This window comes from Chiloscyllium plagiosum, unplaced genomic scaffold, assembly GCF_037043375.1.
Source record: "Chiloscyllium plagiosum isolate Xiang-an unplaced genomic scaffold, Cpla_swu_hap1 HiC_scaffold_5, whole genome shotgun sequence".
Classification (NCBI taxonomy): domain Eukaryota; kingdom Metazoa; phylum Chordata; class Chondrichthyes; order Orectolobiformes; family Hemiscylliidae; genus Chiloscyllium; species Chiloscyllium plagiosum.
Genome location: NW_028270143.1, coordinates 63,715,432 through 63,743,196, shown reverse-complemented (window position 1 = coordinate 63,743,196; position 27,765 = coordinate 63,715,432). Strand labels below are relative to the sequence as shown.

The 27,765-nt window shown below is 42.5% G+C and overlaps 2 protein-coding genes across 2 annotated transcripts in view; one reads left to right on the top strand and one right to left on the bottom strand.

The window, feature by feature from the left end:
- Positions 1 to 27,765, top strand: part of LOC122550254 (contactin-associated protein-like 2) — a 2,045,475-nt gene that overhangs the window by 1,177,920 nt on the left and 839,790 nt on the right. The window lies entirely within an intron of this gene.
- Positions 19,412 to 25,836, bottom strand: LOC148149951 (uncharacterized). Its single transcript, XM_087987231.1, has 2 exons — positions 25,010 to 25,836; positions 19,412 to 22,073 (listed from the first exon to the last, which is right to left on the bottom strand). Exon 2 carries the CDS (start codon positions 21,704 to 21,706, stop codon positions 20,153 to 20,155), a length of 1,554 nt encoding a protein of 517 aa, XP_087843357.1. The 5' UTR covers positions 21,707 to 22,073; positions 25,010 to 25,836; the 3' UTR covers positions 19,412 to 20,152.

Here is a 27,765-nt window from a genome sequence, read left to right as displayed (position 1 = left end):
CCGATGCTCCAGGGAAAACAGCCCCAGCCTATTCAGTCTCTCCCTGTAGCTCAAATCCTCCAACCCTGGGAACATCCTGGTAAATCTTTTCTGAACCCTTTCAGGCTTCACAACATCCTTCCGATAGGGAAGAGACCAGAACTGCACACAATATTCCAAAAGTGGCCTAACCAATGTCCTGTACAGCTGCATCATGACCTCCCAATTCTTATACTCAATACTCTGACCAATAAAGGAAAGCATACCAAACACCTTCTTCACTATCTTATCTACCTGTGACTTCACTTTCAAGTAAGTATGAACCTGCACTCCAAGGTTTCTGTTCAACAACACTTCACGGGACTTTACCACTAAGTATATAAGTCCTACTCTGATTTGCTTTCCAAAAATGCAGCACCTTGCATTTATCTAAATTAAACTCAGTCTGCCACCCCTCAGCCCATTGGCCCATCTGATCAAGATCCCATTGTACTCTGAGGTAACCTTCTTCACTCTCCACTACACCTCCAATTTTGGTCTCATCTGCAAACTTACTAACTATGCCTCCTATGTTCACATCCAAATCATTTATATAAATGACAAAAAGTAGTGGACACAGCACTGATCCTTGTGGAACACCACTGGTCACAGACCTCCAGTCTGAAATGCAACCTCCACCACCACCCTCTGTCTTCTAGATGATTCCTTCACCTCTGTTGAGTTGCTGACATTTTATGGAGAAGTGTATGACATTAACCAAATCACCATAATTTCAGATACAAAGATGAATATAACCTTTATCTGAACAGCTTTCAATTAAAACTATCAATTTCAGTCATCACTTTGGACATTTGCTTTACATCTTAAATCATGTCAACATATTATTAAATGAAAGTATGTTGTGCAGTATTTCATAAGCTATGCTGAAATTATTTAAGGAGAAAGTGAGGTCTGCAGATGCTGGAGATCAAAGTTGAAACTTTATTGCTGGAACAGCACAGCAGGTCAGGCAGCATCCAGGGAACAGGAGATTTGACGTTTCGGGCACAGGCCCTTCTTCAGGAATGAGCAGAGAGTTTTCAGCAGGAGAAGATAAAAGGTAGGGAGGAGGGACTTGGAGGAGGGGCGTTGGAAATGTGATAGGTGAAAAGAGGTCAAGGTGAGGGTGATAGGTCGGAGTAGGATGGAGGCGGAGAGGTCAAGAAGAAGACTGCAGGTCAGGAAGTCGGTGCCGGGCTGGAGGGATCCGGCTGAGACAAGGTGGGGGGGAATTATTTAAGCAGTGTTTAGTTTAACAGTGTAATGGATGAACTACATTTGAATGTAAAAATTGCTGCTGAACACCAGTAACCAGAACTTCTAAATTAACATTATTTGAAACGCTTTTCTTTAAGAAGATATTGTTAAAGAAAGGTCAGGAAGATGTGTTCAAAGCCAAATCTCATTGGAATGTCAGATGGAGTCTCAGCAGCTTTGACATTTTCCTACCATTACAGCGAAAAGCATGTTCCAACTCTGTTGTATTGGCATGATTACTTTTTTTGGACATAGTCAATAAGAAGACTGTCTCAATATTTAATGATAAGCTAATGACAATTATGTACACAGAAAATGTCCACAGTTTGAGCAATTTTGACTCTTGAGCTCTCCAGCTGGAATTTGAGCTGCAGACATCTTTGGGACATCATGAAGGGAGGGAACCTGAGTACATTGTTTCACATCTCTTAGGGCTAGTGGAACGTTATGATTGATCAATGATCAGGGAAAAGGTCACATGATTACAAGTCAGGGAGGAATTCGATACTGTGATGTAGTGATGGAGCAGCCTCAGCCATTGACTTTGGCCAACAGCTATGAAAGTACCCTTACTGTTTGCATGCAACAGGAACAGCATGAGGCCCGAACAATCTCCATGCACCACCACTCTCCTCCGCCTGGCTGAACTTGTTCTCTCTCTCAACAACTACTCCTTCAACTCATCCCATTTTCTCCAAATCAAAGGTGTAGCAATGGGTACCTGCATGGGTCCTAGCTATGCCTGCCTTTTCATGGGGTATGTGGAACATCTCTTGTTCCAGGCCTACCTGGGTCCCCTCCCACAACTGCTTTGTCGGTACATCGTTGACTATTTTGGTGCGGCTTTATGCTCTCATCCTGACCTGGAAAAATTCATAAACTTCGCTTCCAGTTTCCATCCCTCCATCACCTTCACCTGGTCCATCTCCGACACTTGCCTTCCTTTCCTTGACCTTTCTGTCTCCATTTCCGGCAATAGTCTATCCACTAATATCCATTACAAGCCCACTGACTCCCACAGCTATCTGGACTACAGCTTTTCTCACACTACGACCTGGAAGGACTCTATCCCTTTGTCTCAGCTCCTTTGCCTCCGCCGCATTTGTTGCGATGAGGCCACTTTCCAAAGTGGTGCTCTTAATATGTGCTCCTTCTTCTCCAACCGTGGCTTCCCACCTATAGTTGTTGACAGAGTTCTTGACAGCGTGCGGTCCATCTCCCGCACCACGACCCTCATCCCCTCCCTCCCCTCCCAGAACAAGGATAGGGTCCCTCTTGTTCTCACCTTTCACCCACCAGCCTTTACATGCAAAGAATAATCCTCTGCCATTTTCGCCAACTCCAACACGACGCCATAACTAAACACATCTTCCCTTCCCTCCCCGTGTCTGCATTCTGTAGAGATCGTTTCCCCTGGAACAACCTAGTCCACTCCTCCATCACACCGAACACCTCTCCCATCACACACGGCACCTTCCCATCACACCGAACACCTCTCCCATCACACACGGCACCTTCCCATGCAACCGCAGAAGGTGCAACACCTGCCCCTTTATCTCTTCCATGCTCACCATCCAGGCACCAGACAATCATTTCAGATTAAGCAGCGTTTCACTTGTACCTCTTTCAATTTGGTCTACTGCATTCGTTGCTCCCAATGTGATCTCTTCTATATCGGAGAGACCAAACGGCAACTGGGTGATCACTTTGCTGAGCACCTTCGGTCTGGAGGGAATCAGGTCCCGGACCATCCCGTGACTTGTCATTTCAACACACAATCCTGCTCCCATGCCCACGTGCCTGTCCTTGGCCTGCTGCAACGTTCCAGTGAAGCTCAACGCAGACTGGAGGAACAGCATCTCATTTACCGACTAGGCACGTTACAGCCTGCCAGTCTCAACATTGAATTCAACAACTTCAAATGATTATCCCATCTCGACCCTTCTGTTTTCATTCTGCTCCATAATTTTATTTCATTTATTTTATTTATCTTTTTAAATTTTTTTTCACTGTTCTGTACCTCTTATTTCTTGATTGTCTCTCTTTCTCTCGCTCCCCACTCTCTCATCACCTTTTTCCTCTCCTCTTCCCCCTTTGCTACCTTTCTCCCATGTTTTCCATTTTGCCTCTGCTTCACCATCCCCCCATTCCCTCCCCTCCCATATTTTGTCACATAGCACTGGCTTCAGCCTTGGTCACTCACAGCTCCTAATCTCCCTATAATCTCTCTATGCACTGTCATTATCACCTCTTTATTGCTATCTTTGCTTCTGGAGCCATGACTCGCCTTCTCTCAGCCCAGTATAAATACCTCCCTATTTCTCCCTTTTCTTTTAGCTTTGACAAAGGGTCAGTTAGACTCGAAATGTCAGCTCTTTTCTCTCCTTACAGATGCTGCCAGACCTGCTGAGATTTTCCAGCATTTTCTCGTTTGGTTTCAGATTCCAACATCCACAGAAATTTGCAGTAAGAACAGCAGGAGTATATGCTCAGAATCACCATGGGCAATGGAAAAGGAATATGATAATGATAGGTGCAGTGTAGTCAGGGAGATAAATTATTTACTCTGCAGACACATTACATAGAACATAGAACATAGAAGAATACAGCGCAGTACAGGCCCTTGGGCCCTCGATGTTGCGCCGATCCAAGCCCACCTAAACTACACTAACCCACTATCCTCCATATACCTATCCAATGCCCTCTTAAATGCCCATAAAGAGGGAGAGTCCACCACTGTTACTGGCAGGGCATTCCATGAACTAACGACTCGCTGAGTGAAGAACCTACCCCTAACATCAGTCCTATATCTACCCCCCCTTAATTTAAAGCTATGCCCCCTTGTAATACCCGACTCAATACGCGGGAAAAGGTTCATACTGTCGACCCTATCTAACCCCCTAATCATCTTGTACACCTCAATCAAGTCACCCCTAAACCTTCTTTTCTCTAGTGAAAACAGCCCCAAGTGCCTCAGTCTTTCCTCATACGATTTTCCTTCCATACCAGGCAACATCCTGGTAAACCTCCTCTGCACCCGTTCCAATGCCTCCACATCCTTCCTATAGTATGGCGACCAAAACTGCACACAATATTCCAGATGCGGCCGTACCAGAGTCTTATACAACTGCATCATGACCTCAGGACTCCAGAACTCAATTCCTCTACCAATAAAAGCCAGTACGCCATATGCCTTCCTCACCGCACTATTTACCTGGGTGGCAACTTTCAGAGATCTGTGTACATGGACACCAAGATCCCTCTGCTCATCCACACTACCAAGTATCCGACCATTAGCCCAGTACCCCATCTTTTTGTTATTCTTCCCAAAGTGAATCACCTCGCACTTAGCTACATTGAATTCCATCTGCCACCTTTCTGCCCAGCTCTGCAGCTTCTCTATATCCTGCTGTAACCTGCCACATGCTTCCTCACTGTCAACAACTCCTCCGACTTTCGTATCATCCGCAAACTTGCTCACCCAACCTTCTAACCCCTCTTCCAGGTCATTTATAAAAATGACAAACAGCAATGGTCCCAAAACAGATCCTTGCGGAACACCGCTAGTGACGGCACTCCATGAAGAAACTTTGCCATCAACTACTACCCTCTGTCTTCTTCCATCCAGCCAATTCCTAATCCAAACCTCCAACTCACCCTCAATGCCATATCTCCGTATTTTCTGCAGTAGCCTACCATGGGGAACCTTATCAAACGCCTTACTAAAATCCATATATACCACATCTACCGCTTTCCCCTCATCAACCTCCTTCGTCACCTTTTCAAAGAATTCAATAAGGTTTGTGAGGCACGACTTGCCCTTCACAAAACCATGCTGACTATCCTTGATCACATTATTCCTATCTAGATGTGCATAAATCCTATCCCTTACAATTCTCTCTAAGACTTTGCCCACAACAGAAGTGAGACTCACCGGCCTATAGTTACTAGGGCTATCCCTACTCCCCTTTTTGAACAAGGGAACCACATTTGCTATCCTCCAGTCTTCTGGGACTACTCCTGTAGACAAAGAGGACATAAAAATCAAGGCCAATGGCTCTGCAATCTCCTCCCTTGCTTCCCAGAGAATCCTAGGATAAATGCCATCAGGCCCAGGGGACTTATCTATTTTCACCTTTTCCAGGATTTCCAACACCTCTTCTCTACATACCTCAAAGCCATCCATTCTACTTATTTGTGCCTCAGTATTCTCATCGACAACAATGCCCTGTTCCTGAGTGAATACTGAAGAAAAGTATTCATTCAGTGTCTCCCCAATCTCTTCCGCCTCCACACGCAACTTCCCCCTACTATCCTTGACTGGACCTATTCCTACCCTAGTCATTCTTTTATTCCTAACATACCTATAGAAAGCCTTAGGGTTTTCCCTAATCCTATCTACTAAGGACCTTTCATGTCCCCTCCTTGCTGCTTTTAGCTCTCTCTTCAGGTCCTTCCTGGCTACCCTATAACTCTCAATCGCCCCAATTGAACCTTCACGTCTCATCTTGAGATAGGCCGCCCTCTTCCATTTAACAAGGGATTCCAATTCCTTATTAAACCACGGCTCCCTCGCACGACCCTTTCCTTCCTGCCTGACAGGTACATAATTATCAAGGACACTCAATAGTTGCCCCTTGAACAAGTTCCACATATCATTTACACTCTTGCCTTGGAGTCTACTTTTCCAAGCCACACATCCTAAGTCATGCCTCACCGCATCATAATTTCCCTTACCCCAGCTATAATTCTTGCCCTGTAGTACACACTTATCCCTCTCCATCACGAGTGTAAAAATCACCGAATTATGGTCACTATCCCCAAAGTGCTCACCTACCTCTAATTCTAACACCTGGCCTGGTTCGTTACCCAGAACCAAATCCAGTATGGCCTCACCTCTTGTTGGCCTGTCTACATATTGTGTCAGGAAACTCTCCTGCACACATTGAACAAACACTGACCCATCTAACGAACTTGAGCTATAGCTTTCCCAATCAATATCAGGAAAGTTAAAGTCCCCCATAACAACCACCCTATTACTGTCACTCATCTCCTGAATCACCTTCCCAATCCTTTCTTCAATGATTCTAGGACTATTAGGAGGCCTGTAAAAGACTCCTAACAGGGTGACCTCACCTTTCCTATTCCTAACCTCAGCCCAAACTACCTCAGATGGCAAGTCCTCATCCATCGTCCTTTCCACCGCTGTAATACTATCTTTGACAAGCAATGCCACACCTCCCCCTCTTTTACCCCCACCTCTGACCCTACTAAAACATTTAAATCCCGGAACCTGCAACAGCCAATCCTGTCCCTGTTCTAGCCATGTCTCCGTAATAGCCACAACATCGAAGTCCCAGGTACCAACCAACGCTGCAAGTTCACCTACCTTATTTCGTATACTTCTTGCATTGAAGTATACACACTTCAAGCCACTTCCCTGTTTACAGGCACCCTCCTTGGAAATTGATGCCATGTTCCTCACCTCCCTACACTCCAGGCCCTGCACCCTGAAGCTACAATCTGGGTTCCCATGCCCCTGCCGAGTTAGTTTAAACCCCCCCCAAGAGCACTAGCAAACCTCCCCCCAAGGATACTGGTTCCCCTCAGGTTCAGGTGTAGACCATCCTGTTTATAGAGGTCCCACCGTCCCCAGAAAGAACCCCAGTTATCCAAAAACTGGAACCCCTCCCTCCTGCACCATCCCTGAAGCCACGCATTTAATTGTTCTCTCTCCCTATTCCTCGAATCTCTATCACGTGGCACGGGTAACAAACCAGAGACAACAACTCTGTTTGTTCTAACTCCAAGCTTCCAACCTAGCTCCCTGAAAGCCTGTCTAACATCCTCAGCGCTCCTCCTACCTATGTCGTTGGTGCCAATGTGGACCACGACTTCGGGTTGCTCCCCCTCCCCCTCCAGGACCCGGAAAACACGATCAGAGACATCACGTACCCTTGCACCTGGGAGGCAACATACCAAACGTGAGTCTCTCTCGTTCCCACAAAACCGCCTATCTGTGCCACGAACTATCGAGTCCCCAATTACTACTGCTCTGCTCTTCTTCACCCTTCCCTTCTGAGTAACGGGGACAGGCTCCGTGCCAGAGACCTGAGCCCCGTTACTTACCCCTGGTAAGTCATCCCCCCCACAAGTATCCAAAACGGTATACTTGTTCTTGAGGGGAATGGCCGCAGGAGGTCCCTGCACTGGCTGCTTCCTCCCAGTCCCCCTCACTGTCACCCATCTATCTGCCATCTTTGGAGTTACTACTTCCCTATAACTCTGATCTATGACCCCCTCTGCCTCCCGAATGATCCGAAGTTCATCCAACTCCAGCTCCAGTTCCCTAACACGGTCTTGGAGGAGCTGGAGATGGGTGTACTTCCTGCAAGTGTAATCGGCAGGGACGTCGATGGCATCCCTCACCTCATACATGGAGGAAACTGTCTGCCCAGTGGTAAGATTTAAGACATCCCTGAGGGCTGAGGACAGGCTTGAAGTGGAATGAGGAGGATCTATTTGTTGTGGTTCATATATTGGATTACTTACAGTGTGAAAACAGGCCCTTCGGCCCAACAAGTCCACACCGACCTTCTGATGAGCAACCCACCCAGACCCATTCCCCTACATTTGCCCCTTCACCTAACACTAAAGGCAACTTATCATGGCCAATTCACCTAACTGCACATTTTTGGACTGTGGGAGGAAACCGGAGCACCTGGAGGAAACCCACGCAGACACAGGGAGAATGTGGAAACTCCACACAGACAGTTGCCCGAGGCAGGAATTGAACCAGCATCTCTGGCGCTGTGAGGCAGCAGTGCTAGTTACTGTGCCACCGTGCCACCCATATTTGAACCAATAACATTAATCGAACTAGGAATGATGTTCTGCTGAGAAAGTTTGAGGATTTAAAAACCATCTTTAAACACAGAATCTGATCAAGCATACTAATGCACAATTCAAACACTACTTAAAAACAAACCAGTTTTAATTCATAGAACTCTGGCACAAGTACTGGTGTAACAAGGATATGTTCCGTTTGTTGGGCTAAGTTCAATGTGCTGATGAGTCTCTTAACGAGGGTTTTTAACTGTAAGAGTAGGAGAGGTGTCAGGTGAAAAGTGATCAGAAACCTCGAGGGAATAGTCAACTTAATTGAGCAGTATGGTGTTGGGGTTGACACTGGCAGGTTATTTCTTCTGGCTGATGAATCTAAAGTACAGAATTTTTACTGTGCAGAAAGAGGCTATTTGGTTCTCTTAATTAGTGCCACTCTCCTGCCATTTCCCCACATCACAGCCTACCATTTCTGTTGAAATAATCAGCCAGTGACTTGGCGAATACCTCGGGGGCACAGTCTCAAGATGAGGGGTTTATCATTGAGACTGTGATGAAGAAAAATGAGATTTTGCCCCACCTCCAACACTACTATAGGGCTGCCATAGGATCAGGAGTGGGATATTTAACCCTGAGAGCCTGTGCTATCATTGTTATGATTGATTTGTGACCTAGCTTCTTATGTTTACTTTTTTGTCCCATATCTTTAACCGATTGATCTTAAATTTAAATCAATAATTGATCGAGCATCAACTGTTTGCAAGAGCATATTCTAAACACTACCAGCCATTCCATGCTAAATTATTTTCTGATTTCACTCTTGAAGGTGCCTGACTCCAACTTTTAGGTTGTCCCTTTGCCCCACAGTCCTGCATCCACTGGAATAAGGTTAAAAATCACACAACACCAGGTTATAGTCCAACAGGTTTAATTGGAAGCACACTAGCTTTCGGAGCGACAATCACCTGATGAAGGAGCGTCGCTCCGAAAGCTAGTGTGCTTCCAATTAAACCTGTTGGACTATAACCTGGTGATGTGTGATTTTTAACTTTGTACACCCCAGTCCAACACCGGCATCTCCAAATCATGTCCACTGGAATAGTTATTCTTCATCTTTTCTAGTTTGACGGTTTCCCTAAATATCTTGAAAATCTAATTCAAATCAAAGTTTAATCTTAATTTGAGGAATATAAATCTAGTTTGTTTAATCTCCCCTTGTTATTTAACCCTGAGGATTCACATATCACTGTATTTATGCTATCTTCCATTCTCTCCAAGGCCTTTCAGAATATCCTTTCCAAAGTGTGCTTCTCCAGCTTGGTCTAACCAAATTGGGTTGTAGTTGCATGATTTCTTACATGACAGCTTTTGTGTTCTAGTCCTCTGGATAATTAGACCAACATTCATGAGCCTCTTTTGATTATTTTCCATGCCTGTCAATAGATAATGATCTATGTACACCAATTCTTAAAACTCTTTACACCTTCACTGTATGGAACTTTTTACAATTTACTGCTTCCACCTTTTCACCACTTTGGTTGACATTTAAATTTCTTCCATTGAATGAGTTTCACCGATTGAGCTCAACTGTGGGTACGAGGAAGAGGAAACATGCACTGTTGGTGGTCCTTTCTCATACTGATCAAGTACAATTAACCATGCTGTGACATTCACAGTGTCTTGAAAAACCATTCACAGCATCTTTAAAAACACTATATCGTTATATTATGGAAGGGCAGTGGTGTTGCTATGGGAGCGGCTTAAATGGGGTTCAAGAGCTCTATTCAATTCAGGGACTTATTAACTGTGGCAAAAATATTGCTCACTGTTCTCTATGAGCATTTATATACCAACCTTTGAGATCAACAAAACAATCAAAATTAAAATAAATGTATTATGTTGAAGCAACAGAAGCTAATTGTTGCTCTCATAAAGTCAGTTATTCACTACAAAATCTGTATTCCACGTATCATCAAACCCTGTTATCTATAACCTCATATTATTACTTTAAACTTCTTTCTGTCTTCAAATTATTTGAGCATGTGTTTATGACAGGCTTCTTTTGATGAACATGGGATCATTCTAGGAGAGAATCTTATAGGTCTGCGGCGAAATAATATTTTAATAGATTTGTCTTGGCGATCAGAGTCAGCAGCACGACATTGGCAGTAAGAGCTGGCCTTTCACAAAATGGCAGCAGCCTCCCAGCTGTCTGGCCAATTGGAAGGGGCAGCAATGACACGGCTCCTTCCAGTGAACAAAGGTGGCGGCTGCATCATCAGCAGCAACAAGAACTTGGGTTCTCCTGGTGATCAATGTGACCTCGACTCCAAGCCATGGCTAGACCACGGTGCCTGCATCAGTGGCTCAGCATCTCCCCCACATATATGGGGATAAGACTTTAGACTTTCAGACAATGTTTTTTTTTTCCCTTTTGGCTTCTTTTTAAAAGATTTTTAGCTTTTTTTAAAGATGGTGCTGGAGAATGGTAACTTTGTAAACATTTCACTGTACTCTTGTGTTCCTATAGTTGAGTACACATGACAATAAATTATAATTCCAGTTCTAAGGTTTCAAATTGACAGGGCTATGGTATGATACCTGACAAATCTGGTGAGAAGTCTGGCCATGCCTTTATCAATATCAGGACGATCACACTGCATTTTTTTAAGCTTTTCACAAGCAGTATGGTGAGCTGCCAATTAAGGAAGATTTTAATTGGTTGTCGGCCTGAAATATAACTCACCCTTACTACCATTCATCTTCCCGTCTTACCAACACTTCAAACTAGCTAGACATCAAGAATTCTTCACACGGAAGTCAGAGCGAGTACTTTGCAACTTGAGCTCACCACTGGCTTTGAAGAGTGCCAATGTTGGAGACTAGACACCAACATCTCAGAGCAGATGTTCCATGGACATTGGCACCTGACATGTGTCAGCCTCTGTGAACTCTCATGACACATCTCTGATCCAATTACAGAATGCTTCTGACCATCAGTGCTGCACCGTAGGCTTCACTGGCTACTATCAATGTAAAGCTGCTGCAAGGGCTCAGGAACCTGCACCAAGCTCATGGACTGGACTCGTCTGCTTTTCTGGCCTGCTCATTCGCGATCATCGCTCTCACTCATTCTGAGACTAACTAAGATGCTTGCCGTATCCCTGCCTTCTGTTACTTCTCCTTGACTTTTGGCACTTTGCAATCTATGCCAGAGAAACAAGATTGATGTTGTTGTTATGTTGTATTGTCATTTAGCACAAAGTCGAGAAGGTTTTCATAGTTGTCAGCAGATTTCAGTCAAGCGGGATAGGTTCTGGTTCTGGCACAGTAAGTCAAGGACAGCCTCTGACACCAATCCAGGGGCTTGGACACAGCCTGTCAACCACTGGGGCTGTCAGAGTCAAGATGCTGTCTGCAGAAGGGGTTAGGAGCCAAGTGTAGACAGCGATGGTATGAATGTGAGGGATGAGAGATAGGATAGTGTCTCCTAGGCTGGCAGAGTGGAGAAGATCATTGATCTTCTTTCTACATTATTCTACATTTGACATTCTCCAGATGGCTGAAACTACTTTAATTCAGTTGTAAACTTGCTACAGGCTGCCGTAGTCTAGTGTTGTGGCCTCCACTGCTGGTCCTGAGGAAGAGGAAATCTCATGTGTGCATTATCTCATCCAGTAGGACCTTGAGTTTCTTGGCAAATATCACGCGCTGTGCAGAGCTGCTCACAACTGTCAGTGCTTGTCAAGGTGCACAACAGGTTTTTATTTGTGCCAAGGGGTGCTGGTCTTTTGGCATAAATCTGGTAAGTGGCAAATTGGTCTGAGAATGGCATGTTTTAAGATGAGGAAAGAATTGGACATAGGGATACAGTAGGTAGTCAATGAAGTACATTTGGCAAGAGATGGTGAGAAATCTTGCTGGGTCTTAACATGTGAATCCCTCTAAAAATCTGCATGTAATTTATATTTAGCTAAAAGAATATAAGGTTCAGCATTCTGTGTGTGTTCCACTTGGGACCTAAATTAAGTAAAATAGTGAAGACGATTTGCCAGAAATTTGCCAACTGTGATTAGCTCAGCCAAGATCAAAAATGCCCACTGGACCCCCACAAATTCAGTTACCATTTTATGTCAAACCTAACTTTATTTTGCTGGAAATGTCTGTTTTAAAAAAGATAAATTGTAATTGGAACTTTTATTTTAAAGTTTTGTTTTCAGTCATCTGGAAAAATACCCTGATAAACTTAATATTCTAAATCTCCCTCCTTGATTGTGTTGGCAGGTTTAGTATGTTGCATTCAGGACCCTCCAACAGTTACAGACGTATCAACTGAATTAGAAGCAAAAGAAAAATAAAGACTTGTGTTTAAAAACCTGTCTTCAAGATGTGTTAAAGCACTTACAGCCCACGAAGCATACTTGAAATATAGTTACTACTGTAATGTTGTGGAAATGCCACAGCCAATTTATTCAAGACAATCTCCCGCAATCACAATGTGAGGATGAACATTTAGCCAGTTTGTTTATTAGCATTGTGGGATAAATATTGGCCAAGACACTAGAGATATTGTGAACCTGGAGGTTTTGTGGACAAGTGGTGAGAGGAGAGCAATTGTTTTTATCAGCTAACTACAACAGAAGGCCACGAGATCAGACACAGCCAGCCTGAACACAGTTTGCAGCTCAGGATGCCCAAAGATGGAGTTTTGGTGAGATGCAAATGCACGAAAATAAGGTGTTCTGCTGAATGACGAGAATCAGAAGTCCCCATTTCAAGCTTTAGGGAAGACCAGGAACATTTTCCTAACATTGAGAATGAGATTGCTTTCATTTTCACCATATCTTCAAACCCTTCTTGCCGTTACTCACGAGGGAGGAGAAAAACTCCACCCTCAGTTTAGGCTTTGATGCTTTGATGCTCAAGCGTTTGGAATGAGATTTAAACCCTTGACCTTCTAACTCAGGGATTTATTGACTTTAAAAATTTGTGTTGGATCATTTACTGCAGAATTTCATTCAATTTCACCTCTGAAGAATTATAGTTGGACAATTTGGACACAGATTTATATTCAGACCAAATTTTATAATGTACACGGTTAATTGCTAGGAGTGTTTTTATATTCATCTGTGAGATGTAGGCATCGCTGGTCAGCCAGAATTTATTGCTCGCCCCTATTGCCTCTGAGAAGGTTGTGGTGAGCTGCTTTCTTGAAAAACGTGTGCTATAGGTTGACCTATCATGCTGTTACATTGGGATTTCCAGGATTTTAAGCCAGCAACAGTGAAGCAGCAGTGAAGGAATAGTGATATATTTCCCAATCGGGAGTGACTTGGAGAGGAACTTGCAGATGTGGAGGACCCATGTATTTGCTGCCTTTTCCTTCTTAATGGTAGTGATTATATTTGTGGGAAGTGCTGTCTCAGGGTCTTTGGCAGATTTCTGCAGTGTATTTGGCAGTGATTTCTGCTACTGGGATGCTGATGGTTGAAGGAATAGATGTTTGTGGATGTGGTGCCAATCAAATAGGCTGCATTGTCCTGAATGGTGTCAAGCTTCTTGAGTGTGGTGGAGATCCATGAATCCAGGCCAGTTCACACTCCTGACTTGTGTCTTGTAAATGACGGATGGGCTTTGAGAATTCAGCAAATGAGTTACTATAGAATTCTGAGCCTCTGACCTGTTCTTGTAGTCATTGTATTTATATGGAAGTCCAGTTAAGTTTCTGGTCAATGGTGTTTGATAGTGAGGGATTCAGTGATGGTAAGACTATTTAATGTAAAGGGATGGCGGTTAGATCATGTCTTATGAGGAGATCATTCTCGCCTGGTATTTCAGTAGTATAAATGTTACTTGGAACTTGTCAGCCCAAGCCTTGATATTGTTCAGGTTCTGTTGCATTTGAATATTGACTGAGAAGTTGTATCTGAGGAGTTGTGAATGGTTCTGAACATTGTGCATTGGTCAGCAAACATCCCCACGATTGGTGTTATGCTGAAGGAAGGCTCATTGATGAAGCAGCTGAAGATGGTTGGGTCTAGGACAATACCCCGATAAGTTGTTGCAGTGATGTCCTGGAGCTGAGATGAGTGACTCTCAAAAAGCACAACCATCTTCATTTGTGCCAGGTATGTCTCCAACCAGCAGAGAGTTTGCCCCCGATGCCTATTGATTCAAGTTTTGCTAGAGCTCCTTGATTCCACACTTGGTCAAATGTGGCCTTGATGTCAAGACCTGTCTCTCTTGCCTCATGTATAGAATTCAGCTGTTTTGTTGGTGTTTGAACCAAGGCTATAATGAGGTTAGGAGCTGCATGGCCTTGGCAGAAACCAAGGAGACACTGAGCAGGTTATTGCTAAGCTGCTGGATAACACTGTTGCTGATACCTGAAAGAGGCCAAGAGGGATCATGCACTCAGCACTTCTGGCTGAAGATTGGTGCAAATGCTACAGCCTTATCTTTTGCACTGATGTGCTGGGCTTTTCCATCATTGGGGATGGGGATATTTTTAGAACCTCATCCTCCAGTGAGTTGTTTAATTGTCCACCACCATTCATAACTGGATGTGGTGGAACTGCAGAGCTCAGATCTGATTGTGTGGAATTGCTTAGCTTAGTCTATCACTTGCTGCTTATGCTGTTTGGCATGCAGGTAGACCTGTTTTTTAACTTCACCAGGTTGACACCACATATTTAGATATGCCTGGTGCTGCTTCTGGCATTCCTCCTGTACTCTCCACTGAACTAGGGTTGGTCCCCTGGCTTGATGGTCATAGTTGAGTGGGGGATATGCCTGGATATGAAATTGCACATTGTGTTGGAGTACAATTCTGTGGCTGTTGATGGTCCACAGTATATCATGGATGCCCAGTCTTGAGTTGTTCGGTGTGTTTGAAGTCTGTTTCTTTAGCTGGGTGATAGTGCCACACAGTACAATGGAGAGTACTCTCAATGTGAAGGTTGGATGTCATTTGCACATGGCCTGTGCGGTGGTCACTCTCACTAATACTTCCATGGACAGATGCATGTACAACAGGCATATTGGTGGGAATTAGGTTAAATATGTTTTTCCTTCTTGCTGGTTTGCTTAACACCTGCTACACGTCCAAGTCTAATAGCTTTTGGACCCAACCATCTCAATCAGTAATACTGTTGCTGAGCCAATGTTGGTCCTGGATATTGAAATCCTCAACTTGGAGTACAATCTTGCCAGTATTGGTGCTTCTTCGAAGTGTTGTTCATTATGGAGGAGTATTGATTCATCAGCTGAGGGAGGACGATATATGGTTAATCAGCAGGAGGTTCCTTACCAATGTTCAACCTGATGCCATGGGATTCCATGGGATCTGGACTCAATTTGAGGACTCCCTGGGCAACTCCCTCCTAACTGCATACCACTCTGCTGACAGCCCTTGGAAATATAATATACAGTTATTATGGAGCCATAGAGATGTACAGCATGAAACAGACCTTTCGGTCCAACCCGTCCATGCCGATTAGATATCCCAACCCAATCTAGTCCCATCTGCCAGCACCCGGCCCATATCCCTCCAAACCCTTCCTATTCATATACCCATCCAAATGCCTCTTAAATGTTGCAATTGTACCAGCCTCCACCACTTCCTCTGGCAGCTCATTCCATACACATACCACCCTCTGTGTGAAAAAGTTGTCCCTTAGGTCTCTTTTATATCTTTCCCCCTCACTCTAAACCTATGTCCTCTAGTTCTGGACTCCCGGACCCCAGGGAAAAGACTTTGTCTATTTATCCTATCCATGCCCCTCATAATTTTGTAAACCTCTATAAGGTCACCCCTCAACCTTCGATGCTCCAGGGAAATAACCCCTAGCCTGTTCAGCCTCTCCCTATAGCTCAAATCCTCGAACCCTGGCAATGTCCTTGTTAAATCCTTTCTGAACCCTTTCAAGTTTCACAACATCTTTCCGATAGGATGGAGACCAGAATTGCACGCAATATTCCAACAGTGGCCTAACCAATGTCCTGTACAGCCGCAACATGACCTCCCAACTCCTGTACTCAATACTCTGACCAATAAAGGAAAGCATACCAAACGCCCTCTTCACTATCCTATCTACCTGCGACTCCACTTTCAAGAACCTATGAACCTGCACTCCAAGGTCTCTTTGTTCTGCAACACTCTCTAGGACCTTACCATTAAGTGTATAAGTCCTGCTAAGATTTGCTTTCCCAAAATGCAGCACCTTGCATTTATCTGATTTAAACTCCATCGCCACTTCTCAGCCCATCTGGTCCAGATCCTGTTGTAATCTGAGGTAACCCTCTTCGCTGTCCACTACACCTTCAATTTTGGTGTCATCTGCAAACTTACTAACTGTACCTCTTATGCTCGCATCCAAATCATCAAAAAGTAGAGGACCCAGCACCGAGCCTTGTGGCACTCCACTGGTCACAGGCCTCCAGTCTGAAAAACAATCCTCCACCACCACCCTCTGTCTTCTACCTTTGAGCCAGTTCTGTATCCTTATTAGTACGAGACTAAGTTGCATGCTAATCCTTTCTCTCAAAATTCTTGCTTATCCCATTTTGATGATTTATAGAAGATAATTTTGCAAATGACCTTTGTCCAGGATTTGTCCAGATTTATGTCTTTGGAGGTTTTTTCCAAAAAGCATACAATGAATGATAAGGTACACAACAGCATTAAAGTACTTGAAATTCATATTGTATTTAATATAATTATCTGTGGTCACATTATGCTTTGTCAGAGAACTATGCCTTTGTAGGTATGATTACCAGGATTTTATTGATAAGTTTGAAGGATTGTATGATCTAGAATTGATTGTTTGAAATACTTTCTCCATTAAATTTATAAAGAGCAAGTTTCAATGGGTAGTGTCATGGAAGGAGGTGGGTTTTTTTCTGATTGCGCAGAAGGACTTATGTTATTTGCATAACCTCTTTTCTGTGACCAGTCAGGCTTCTAATTCACTTTCTTTCTGTCCAAAGTCATCACAAAGCTAAGAAATTTTGTTATTTTTGTTTCAATGTAAACCTAAAACAAATAGACAAGCTGCCAGGAGGCTCAGCTACAAACTTGTGTTGTTATCATTTCCATCTGTTAAATTATCACATTTGATTATGTATAAAGAATGTTCACATTGGCAGCAAATCTAACTTGCACTTACAATTTTTTAAATTTAGTCTGAATGACTTGTTGGAAAAATGCTTTATGTATATAATTGTGTAAAAGTCAAACTTTTGAGCTTATTTTTAAAGGTTCAATTTATAGGGTTGACTAATACACGGGTACTAGTTTTGAGGGACTTAAATTTATGCTGCAGTTTGAAATAGCATATTATTAACAGAAGTCAATTTGATCGCATAACTAATCCCAGGTAAAGAAGAAAAACACAGTGAATTATGGTAAAGATAATTATTGGATGAAAGCAAGAGAAACAAGAATGAATTATGGTAGTAAGTTTTATTTATACATCCTAATACGAAAATTTAACATGTCAAAGATTCATTGAAATCCTGCAAGATCACACCGTTCAACATTGTAATGACCTGGTATAATTGCACACTTAAAATGAAACATTTAGTAAACCCTGAATGCGTAAGTGTCTTGAACTTGCCCACAAAATTCATCCATTTCCCTCTTATAAGTTATGAACCTCAGTAACAAATTAACAAATTTGTCAAAAAATTAAAGATATATATAGCTAATATATCTCAATTCTATTCAGATAATGGCATAATTAAAATGATTAACTTTTTAACAACATTAACTTTTGGATGTATAATGAACTAAGTGTGATAAATACCAATAGACTTAATACCAGTCTGAATTAACTAATTAATCAAAATGTGCTGTAGCAAACCAAGTGGGTGAAGTAGAGTTATGAACAAATGAATGAATAAATGAGTGAATGAATGAATGAATAGAGACACAATATAATAAACAAAGAGCGATAAGTGGTGTTACCAGTATGAATGCGATTATGTTTAAGTAGGATAATGGGAACATGCAGTTTACTTTGTAAGAGGTTTATAACGCGATATAGGATGGTAGACTTTTACATGAGATACATGGAAAATACGATATTTTTTGGCCAAAAATAAGGTGCCGACTTTTACACGAGATCAACTTTCACACGAGTATATACGGTACTTTGTATTGGTTTCTTAATAGATTAGTGAATAATCTATCACCTCGTTAGTACTGTACAGTTCAGACCTGAAAAGTACCAGGTTTAAACCAGTCCTGTTTAGCTGGGCAGCAATTAGTCAGACCAGCCGTAATCTAATTAAATGACAAAAGTGGTTCAAAATGCTGAGTAGCCTATTTCTGTTCTTCAATCACCTACAACTGGTCTTGGCAGCTGTTTTCAAGAGTGAAAGAACAATAACACAAATCTTGCTTGAGATTGAAAGCTAAAAATGGATATTACCTTAATGGTAGGATTAGGAAGAACTTAGATGTCCATGTTTTGATGATTAAAGTTTATTCATAAATACTCCTTTTAGATAAGGAACAGGGCTTACTTTTGCAAAAATGAAACACAATAACATAATGGCATAACATTACTGTCCATCTTTTAAGAATGTTCTTTTGAACCTGTCTCTCATTTATTTTTATTGAACTTTAGGGTCAGTGGTGCAGGACTGCGATCAGTAATGCCCATTGTTTCAGTACCACTTGGTATCCAAACTGGTATCAGATGCTATTGGACACATTTCTGCTGCAAACTATGCTAGTCAGCACCTTGGGGAAAGCACAAACAGCCCATTCTTTACTTTTGCTGCATTCCCCGGATTCAATGGGAGGATTATCGACCAATGGTTTGCATCTTTTATGAATCAGCTCTACGATTAACTGAGCAAATCTTCTGAAAAGCCAAATATGACAGTTTGGACATAATGTTCAAACACAGAAAAATAGATGTCAAATCCTGCTTTCTTAACTCTCAAATGGCCAGAGTTATCATGGTGCTGGGGGAGGGGAGCAGGTTGCTAGGGAAAGAAAACGCCATGAAGGTGCTCAAAACATCCCTTGAAGCACGATAGGATTGAAACCAATGATGGGGAGGAGCTTGCGTTCATTCAGTCAAAATGGATGAAACCTGTCCATTTAACTGCATCACTTTTGAGTCCAAATACCAGAATTTGAAACAAGAAGGCAGCTGGCCTTGCTGGTCAGCAGTCCTCTGTCATACATCTTGCTGTATAGCTGAGTACTTTGTCAATCTCACAAGTGCACTGTGTGAGAAACAAAAGCTCACTCACTTTAATAATTTCAGTCCGAGACAAATATCTGAATCCGCCATTTATTTATACACCTATAGATGGGTGCCCTGTCTCAATACCAGGTAAGGTAATGAGAAAATGCACACTAAATCCAACAAACTCTCGAAATTTATACAGTTTGAATCCCCATATTTTTCCTTATTCCATTGTCTGTTCCCTGCTTCGCTTACGTCACTCATTTCCTTAAGACTTATCCCACAACTTCTGTTTATCCTGTTTTGTCCGTGACAAACTCTTATCTCTGACTCCCATAAGGGTGTTTGACGTCAGTCTATTATAGATTATTGATTAGGCATATCTTTTCTTCTATCAGCATCTATTTCCATCCAGAGGCCACTTTGACCTCTTTAATTAGGGTTTGTTCCTGTGTCTCTGCACAAGCGAGGAGAACAGATGTTTTCCTGTTTGCCCATATATCCACCATTGTTCTGTATTCATGTCTCATGCTCACATATCCTTTCTTTTTGCTGAATATGTATTTTCTCATTCCTATTCTGTATCAGAATTTATACTTGCAGAAATAACATTAATTCATTTATATCCCACAATTTCCCCTTTTTCTTTTCATTACTATCTGTTATCTTCTGCATTTTTGTCTCTTTTTTTTTTAAACATTGTTCCCAAAATTCGCAAGCATCATTTCAGAGATTTCATCCAACTTAGTCTCACTCATCTCCTTATTATTTAGTTGATAAAGTTGCTCTGTCTGATTCCCCTCAGGGGCATTCGTTTCATCAAGGCTGTTTCAATCAGCCTCTGGGTGAGCCCTCGTATACAGGGTATGATACAACAGCCAATGGCCACCAATACCCCGACTACTACTATCAGGGAAGTAAGGATAGAAACCACCACCCCCTTTCTCTGCTAAAATCATATCAAGGGCTATTGTGTTTTCCCATGCCATCCTACTTGTCGCATCAAGCTGTTCTGATATTCCTTTAACCGCCTCTGTTGTATAATTTATAAATCGCTGTTGATTATAAAAAATGTAATTTATCCAGTCTACATTTTTATTAATTGTTACCCACCAAAAGAGGGCTGACTCAAAGCCTGCTGCAATCTGGTTACGAGCTTTGAATTCAGGTACTCCCCTAGGGACTCCTACCGAATCAAGATAAATCCTGTCATCAAAAGAATTATCTAACAGTAATCTCTTACCCCTTCCCTTTTTCCCTACTATCTTTTCCTTCTCAAATGCCAGGGTAAATGGAATTACCAATTGTACAATTGCGCATATCCCTCTCCAATCCGGAGGTAGGGTGGGTCTCAATATTTTTCCTCCACAGTACCACCACAGATCCGCTCGGGGAACCTTTAATGCTGAGTAGTTCCCTCCCTTCTCCGTTTCGGTAACATTCTTAATCTCTGTACATAATTTCAGCTCCCCCAAATCTCTCGACCGACTCGTACCTCGCTTGTGCACACATGACGTGTGATTTCCAACTGCGGCGGAAAATGTGGGGGGAACTTTTGCATCTTTCTCCTCCAAGGGAGGGAACATCAGAGATAGGGAGGTACAATTCCTATCATTCCATGCAGTCTCATCCTGATACAGGGCTATCATACATTTCATGCCCTTCCTGTCTCGCTTCCACCCAAGCGGAAAGGGAACCACCTGGGCCACTGACCTACCGGAGGCACATGCATAGCAATTGCTTTTGTTCAGACTTTTTACAGTATACTTTACCCATTCAACCCAGGCATTTGCATCCCCGTACCCAGTCTCTATCTCGATGGTCTGTTTCAAATCCTTTACCTCTATAATTTTTACTACTGTAGGATCATTGGGAGGAGTGAAAGGTTGTATCTCATTACCCAGTAATTCTACCCATTTTCCCTGTCCTATGCTAATTCGAAAACAACAGCCCACAAACTCCTTCCCATTTGCTTTCATTTCAATCCCAAATGTTTCATTTAATTGTACCTCATAAGTGCCACCTCCCAAAACCGCTCCGTGCCATGTGGTTTTTCTTATCGTTAAATATATGGGGCTACACTTTTTATCGGGACAATCGCGTGCTGGTCGGAAGGGGGCCCGGTGTATTGTGACAAGACCATTATACCAGGTACCATCCCCGAGGCCATCCCCATAGGACTTAAGATGTATCTCTGAGTTGCGGTATTGTCTCTGATTAGCTACATTCCCACAATTTACTAAGCTACATACATCAGTGTCTATTACTTGTGGATTATCAGACTCAGGAACTATTAATAATACATATGAAAATGATATGTGACAAAATCCTAATACCAAGAGGGCTAGCATCATAACTCTAAGCATTCCCAGTATTCTGATCATTATGCTAGAACACAAAAAGGCTTAATATACAATCTTACAGAAATAATCCCGCGCTCGCGTCGCCACTGTATAGTCAATTACTCAAAGTCTCTTTAGTCTGAGTTTCAGCGGGTCTTGCGTTGATTCGGCTGTCCAGACTTCTTCCTCAACTGGAGGGTCCACTGGCCCTTTGATCCGAGTATAATGAGTCCAGCCTTTTTCCACCGTCCTTATTGCCGTTTCGGTAGTCAAAAGAGCCTGATACGGCCCTTCCCAGTCTGGCTGCAGCTTAGTCTCTGTCCATGATTTTATTAAGACCCAGTCTCTTGGCCGGATGGGATGAACAGCAAATTCAAGGGGCGGAGTCTGTGCCAATAGACCCTGTTTTCTGAGGAAAGATAAAGAGGAGGACAAGCCCAGTATATACTTCTTTAAAAACAAATCTTTAGTTTCGGGAATTGGCAATTCTCCCTGTGTTCCCAGATAAGGTAATTCAAATAAGATTTCATAGGGGGATAGTCCCAAATCTTTCCTCCGCCAAGGGACAAGCCCAAAAGGCATCCTTTAAATCTATCACACTAAACCATTTGTGATCATGAGGGATCTTACTTAATAACGTGTAGGGGTTTGGCACCACTGGGTGCCTGACCTGCACTATCCGATTTAATGTTCTCAAATCCTGCACCAATCGATAAGTTCCATCAGATTTCCGCACTGGTAGAATTGGGGTATTATAAGGAGACATACATGGCTCCAACAAACCATCTCTAATCAGTCCCTCAATTACTGGCTGCAGTCCTCGTTTACCTTCTATGGAAATAGGATATTGTCGCTCACAGACAACGTCCCCTTTCCGTTTTAAATTTATTGTAAGGGGAGGGATCTGTAGTTTTCCACGATTCCCTTCTCTAGCCCATACAATAGGGTCTATCTCTCTCTCCGCATCCTCTGTCAATATTGCCAGTTGTACAACTAATTCTTTTTCCTGAATTTCAATCTCCAGTCCTATAAGGATAATTAGGTCTCTCCCCAGTAAATTACTTCCTATATCAGGGATATACAGCAGTTCCCCTGTGATCCTATCCTTAGGACCTTCTATCATCATAGGTTCAAATACTGGAACAGTAAATCCTTCCCCTTTCACCCCCGAAACAGTAATTGACCGTGTAAACATTTCTACTTTCTTTGGTTTAAAATTCAACGATGACCGTGCTGCCCCGTATCTACTAGGAAGACTACCTCTTCCCTACAGGGTCCCACCTTCAAGTTTATCAAGGGTTCCTGGTGGGCCCCCGAGGGCAGGAACCCCTGACACCCCTATTCTTCATCATAATTCATAAGCGGAATTGCCTTTTCTTCCCTTTGTAGATCAGGACACTCCCGCTTAAAATGCCCTATCTTTCCACAATAATAGCATCCTTCCTGTAGCGACTTCCATTTCTGCCCCTGTCGCTCAAACCCTCTATCAAATGTTCCCCCTTGTCCTCTCCCTCTTTACAAACACTTTCTGTGCCTCTCTCAACAATTCATCTAATGGTTTTTCACTCCATCCTTCTATCTTCTGTATCTTTCTCTGTATGTCTGGCCATGCTCTTGTCACAAAATGTACTTTCAAAAGACCCTGTGCCACTGGGTCCTCAGGGTTCATTCCAGAGTATTTCCGCATTGAGTCCCTTAATCTTTGCAAGAAAGCTGAGGGAGTCTCATCTTTCTCCTGTCTAATTTCAAAGGCTTTAATCAAATTCTGTGACTTCGGAACTGCCTCCCTTATTCCTTTTAGAATCAGGTCTTTCAATTCCCTCATTTCTTCTCTATGCTCCGGGTTTTGGTTTTCCCACTGGGGGTCTCTGAGGGGAAACTTCATCTCTCCCTGTCCAGCATCCCCATCTCCAATCGGGTGTTCCCTGTCCCATATTTTAATGGCAGTTCCTCGTACAAGTCCCCTTTCCTCCCCAGTAAATAATATATTCAAAATAGACATTAATTCAGCCCAGGTATACAGACTGGGCCCCAAAAATTGAACAATTTGTTCAGACAACCCTACCGGATCCTCAACCAGGACCTCCATTTCCTTTTTAAATGTTCTGACCTCCCCACTGGTGAGGGGGGCACTTACAAACCCAATCTCTTTGTCCCCTATGGGCACCTCCCAAAGGGGATAAGTCGTTACGTTTTTCCCCTTTTTCTTTTTTTTTAAAGAAATATTGCAATATTTCTAGCTCCCCATAACTTCAAACACCAATTCATCAATTCATGCTTGACTAACCTTCAAAGCCTGTTCCTAACGTATAAATATATTTATATATATTTACGTTCATTTCTTCAGTATTTAATAGTTAAAATGCAAAATGCATACAGTTCCCAATTTTGCAATTCACTGTAATTACCCAGTTTTAGTCCTTTAATTTAGATCCAGAATTAGTTTCCTTAAATAGTCCTGACCAATCATTGCTCAATTACAATACTATAGGTCGTAAAATAATCAGAACTTGCCTTAAAAGAATTTGTCTACTCAAGTTTTTTTTTAAAAAAACTTCTAATGCATGAACAATGGCTGAATCCAAGGTCACAAATATTAACCATAGAATTTTGCTTTTACTACAATCTAATGTTGAACTGAAACTTCAACTGTCCTCCATAAATCGCTTTTATGTAAAGATAAAAGAGATTAGTTAGAAACTGATAGTAAGGCAGTCATGATCTGTAAAAAGAACAGGAGTTATCATTCCTTTTTTTTTTCTTCATAATCACAATAGAATCCTTAACCTTAAAAGAAATCATGTTAAGTTTCCATAACAAAATCAGATTCGAAACAGTCCTGGAACTCAAGCTCCAGGGAATAAAACACAAACATTCAATCACCAACAAACAAATGTTCACTCAAACCAAATCACAAAGGGTTAAACTTCCTACCAGCTGTACAGCTCTTTACATTCTCTCTCTCTCTCTCTCTCTCTCGCACATTGACATATAAACTCAGATATTCACAAACCCAGTCTTCGTCCGATCTGTACTTTGGCCAGAAGACAGCGGGACGAAGAATGGAGTCCTTAGTCCATACAAAGCAACAATATTTAATCATCTTTCTCCCTTGCACAAGTATTATTTTGCCAATTTCCACAACATCCTGCCCAAAGGACTTTCCGGAGGAATGTTGTAAGGGACCCCGCCTCCATTTCCATTGCCTTTTCCTTACTTTGTTTCCCCGGAGGCTTTTTCCTAACCCAAAGCGCAAGCCATATTGAGTTCCTTCGTTAGTCCCTTATTAACTACTAAAACTCAATCCCGGCCACCAAGGCAATACTTAAAAGTCAATTTTCTTACCTTGGTCTGTGCACAGAGTTGCCTGGCCCCTTTTGTCACCGTATTTTCTATCGAGCTCCTATCACTGTCTGATTCAGATGTCTCTCTTATAGGATTCACATCAGTCACCCAAGGGAGCAGACCAAACCGGGACACGAGACCGCTCCTCAATGGGGAACGGGACGCGTCTTCCCAGTGTCCAAGGCCAGCCACTCCCCCCGGTGATGGAAGAAAATCCCGGACACGAGCCCCCAATTGTGAGAAACAAAAGCTCACTCACTTTAATAATTTCAGTCCGAGACAAATATCTGAATCCGCCATTTATTTATACACCTATAGATGGGTGCCCTGTCTCAATACCAGGTAAGGTAATGAGAAAATGCACACTAAATCCAACAAACTCTCGAAATTTATACAGTTTGAATCCCCATATTTTTCCTTATTCCATTGTCTGTTCCCTGCTTCGCTTACGTCACTCATTTCCTTAAGACTTATCCCACAACTTCTGTTTATCCTGTTTTGTCCGTGACAAACTCTTATCTCTGACTCCCATAAGGGTGTTTGACGTCAGTCTATTATAGATTATTGATTAGGCATATCTTTTCTTCTATCAGCATCTATTTCCATCCAGAGGCCACTTTGACCTCTTTAATTAGGGTTTGTTCCTGTGTCTCTGCACAAGCGAGGAGAACAGATGTTTTCCTGTTTGCCCATATATCCACCATTGTTCTGTATTCATGTCTCATGCTCACATATCCTTTCTTTTTGCTGAATATGTATTTTCTCATTCCTATTCTGTATCAGAATTTATACTTGCAGAAATAACATTAATTCATTTATATCCCACAACTGTATGCCAGCAGCTTTAGTGTCAAACACACTGCATGTGCAGCAAGCAGCCAGCCATGTCTCACAGCCTCGGGGGATTATTCTTCACTTCAGCGGGTGGTCCCCAATTAACAGTCCAGAGGATTGCTCTTTGTCAGGCACCCATTTAGAGTGAAATTGACCCATTCAGGGAGTCAATTTCTCTGCAGTCCACACAGTGGGGTCACGAACAGACCTGTGGCTCCATCGAGACCCAGTGTGTGTGATAGGGTTTATGTGGGTGAGGAAATGTGTAATCATGGTTAGGGATATGGGCACTTCTTGTCTAGGGCCACCTGGTTCGGTTGCAGAAGGGTTAAACATATTCAATCTGTCCGGTCTGACCACAGAAAATAAGGGGATTGGTCAGGATGGGTGATGCTATGTGGACATAAAAAGCAGCTATTGCCATGGGAAGGACACTGTACATTAATCTTCAGTACTTGAATCTGTTAGCTCTTGGGAAGAGAGATGTTTACTGTGAAGCAGGTCTACAATATCTGCAAGAGAGGGTTATGGTAGAACATGGCTGGAAATGGGGTAATTCTGGGTGTTGGGGATTGTCCAAGGTCAGAGTACCATTGCTTCAGACCTTTGGCAGGGAATGCTGGCATAGTCATTTCATAAGGTAAATGCTGGGTGGGAAAGGTAGACAGGTGCAGATGCATGTAGCTTGGTTCAAAGGACCTAGGGAGGTGTGAATGTGAGTTTCTGAGATGGGCTATAAGGAAGGTATTGTAGATGTTTTGGGACTGATCAACAATTTCACTGTCTGAGGAGTGCTCATTGTTACTTTCCATCATTCTGGAATGGGGAAGAAATTGGCTATGACCACACACAGCTGTGTGGGTTAAGTGACATGATCTGTGATGGAGGGGTCTGCAGCAATCATTGATTTTGTACAGAGAAGGCTAAAGGTGTTATGTTATGGACAGACCAAACCCTTTTCAAAAAATCTCAGAGATAGCCTAGACCCTAACTTCGATCTTCTTTAAAGGCAAGTGTAAGGTGTTGTGTTTTGGATGTTATTCGATTGGTTAAACTACTCATCTTAAGCAGAACACACTTTAATCTTACCCTACAGTTAAAATACAAACAAAAGAAAGAAGAATTAGTATAACTTTAACTCAATTGGAAAATTTAATAGAATAATAGATTATTTAACTACTGAACAACAACAGCTCCAATATAGTAACATCTCATATAACACCCTTGGCAAAGGCAAATTCACAAAAACAAATTGCTTATATGTGATTCTGACAGCAGAGAGACAGCCCAAGCATTTAGCTGTAACACAGAGTGATGTAGCAGCTTCCATAACTGGCTTAAAAACCCGAACAACTACTGAAAACTAAACTGAAACCTTGGTTCTGTGGGAGTCTGATTCCACCCATTCAGGCTGCTTCTATTGTTCCAACTTTAAAAAAACCCAAGGCCTCACAAGTTGTTTAATTTATTGGTTTGCAAGATATAGCTCAGCACCTATGGCTCAAAACCTCTCATAAAGGAACCAGGACAAAATACACTTTTAAAGTCAGAATGTCATCGTACTCAGCATGACTGAATGCCATCTGTACACTTTGTCACCTTGCTGTCACATGCTGCCATAGGCTGTCAGTACAGATCTTCATCCATGAAACCTCATCTGTGGCCATGAAATAGTGCTGGATAACCTACACATGACAGCCTAGCAACTGGATGTACAATTAAAATCAATTTAATCAAAAAGTTCACAAACGTTAACAAACCATCATCATCCATATTATCAAAGTGCTTTCAAGGCACTTTCTTCTTCCTCTCCCTCCGACCACATATTAGTGTGCTTCCTGGTTCAACAGTTGGGGTGAAGAAAGACTGTTTGTTATTGGAGCCCTTTGGTCCTGGAGGTTTGGTTGGATAACCCTGGAGAT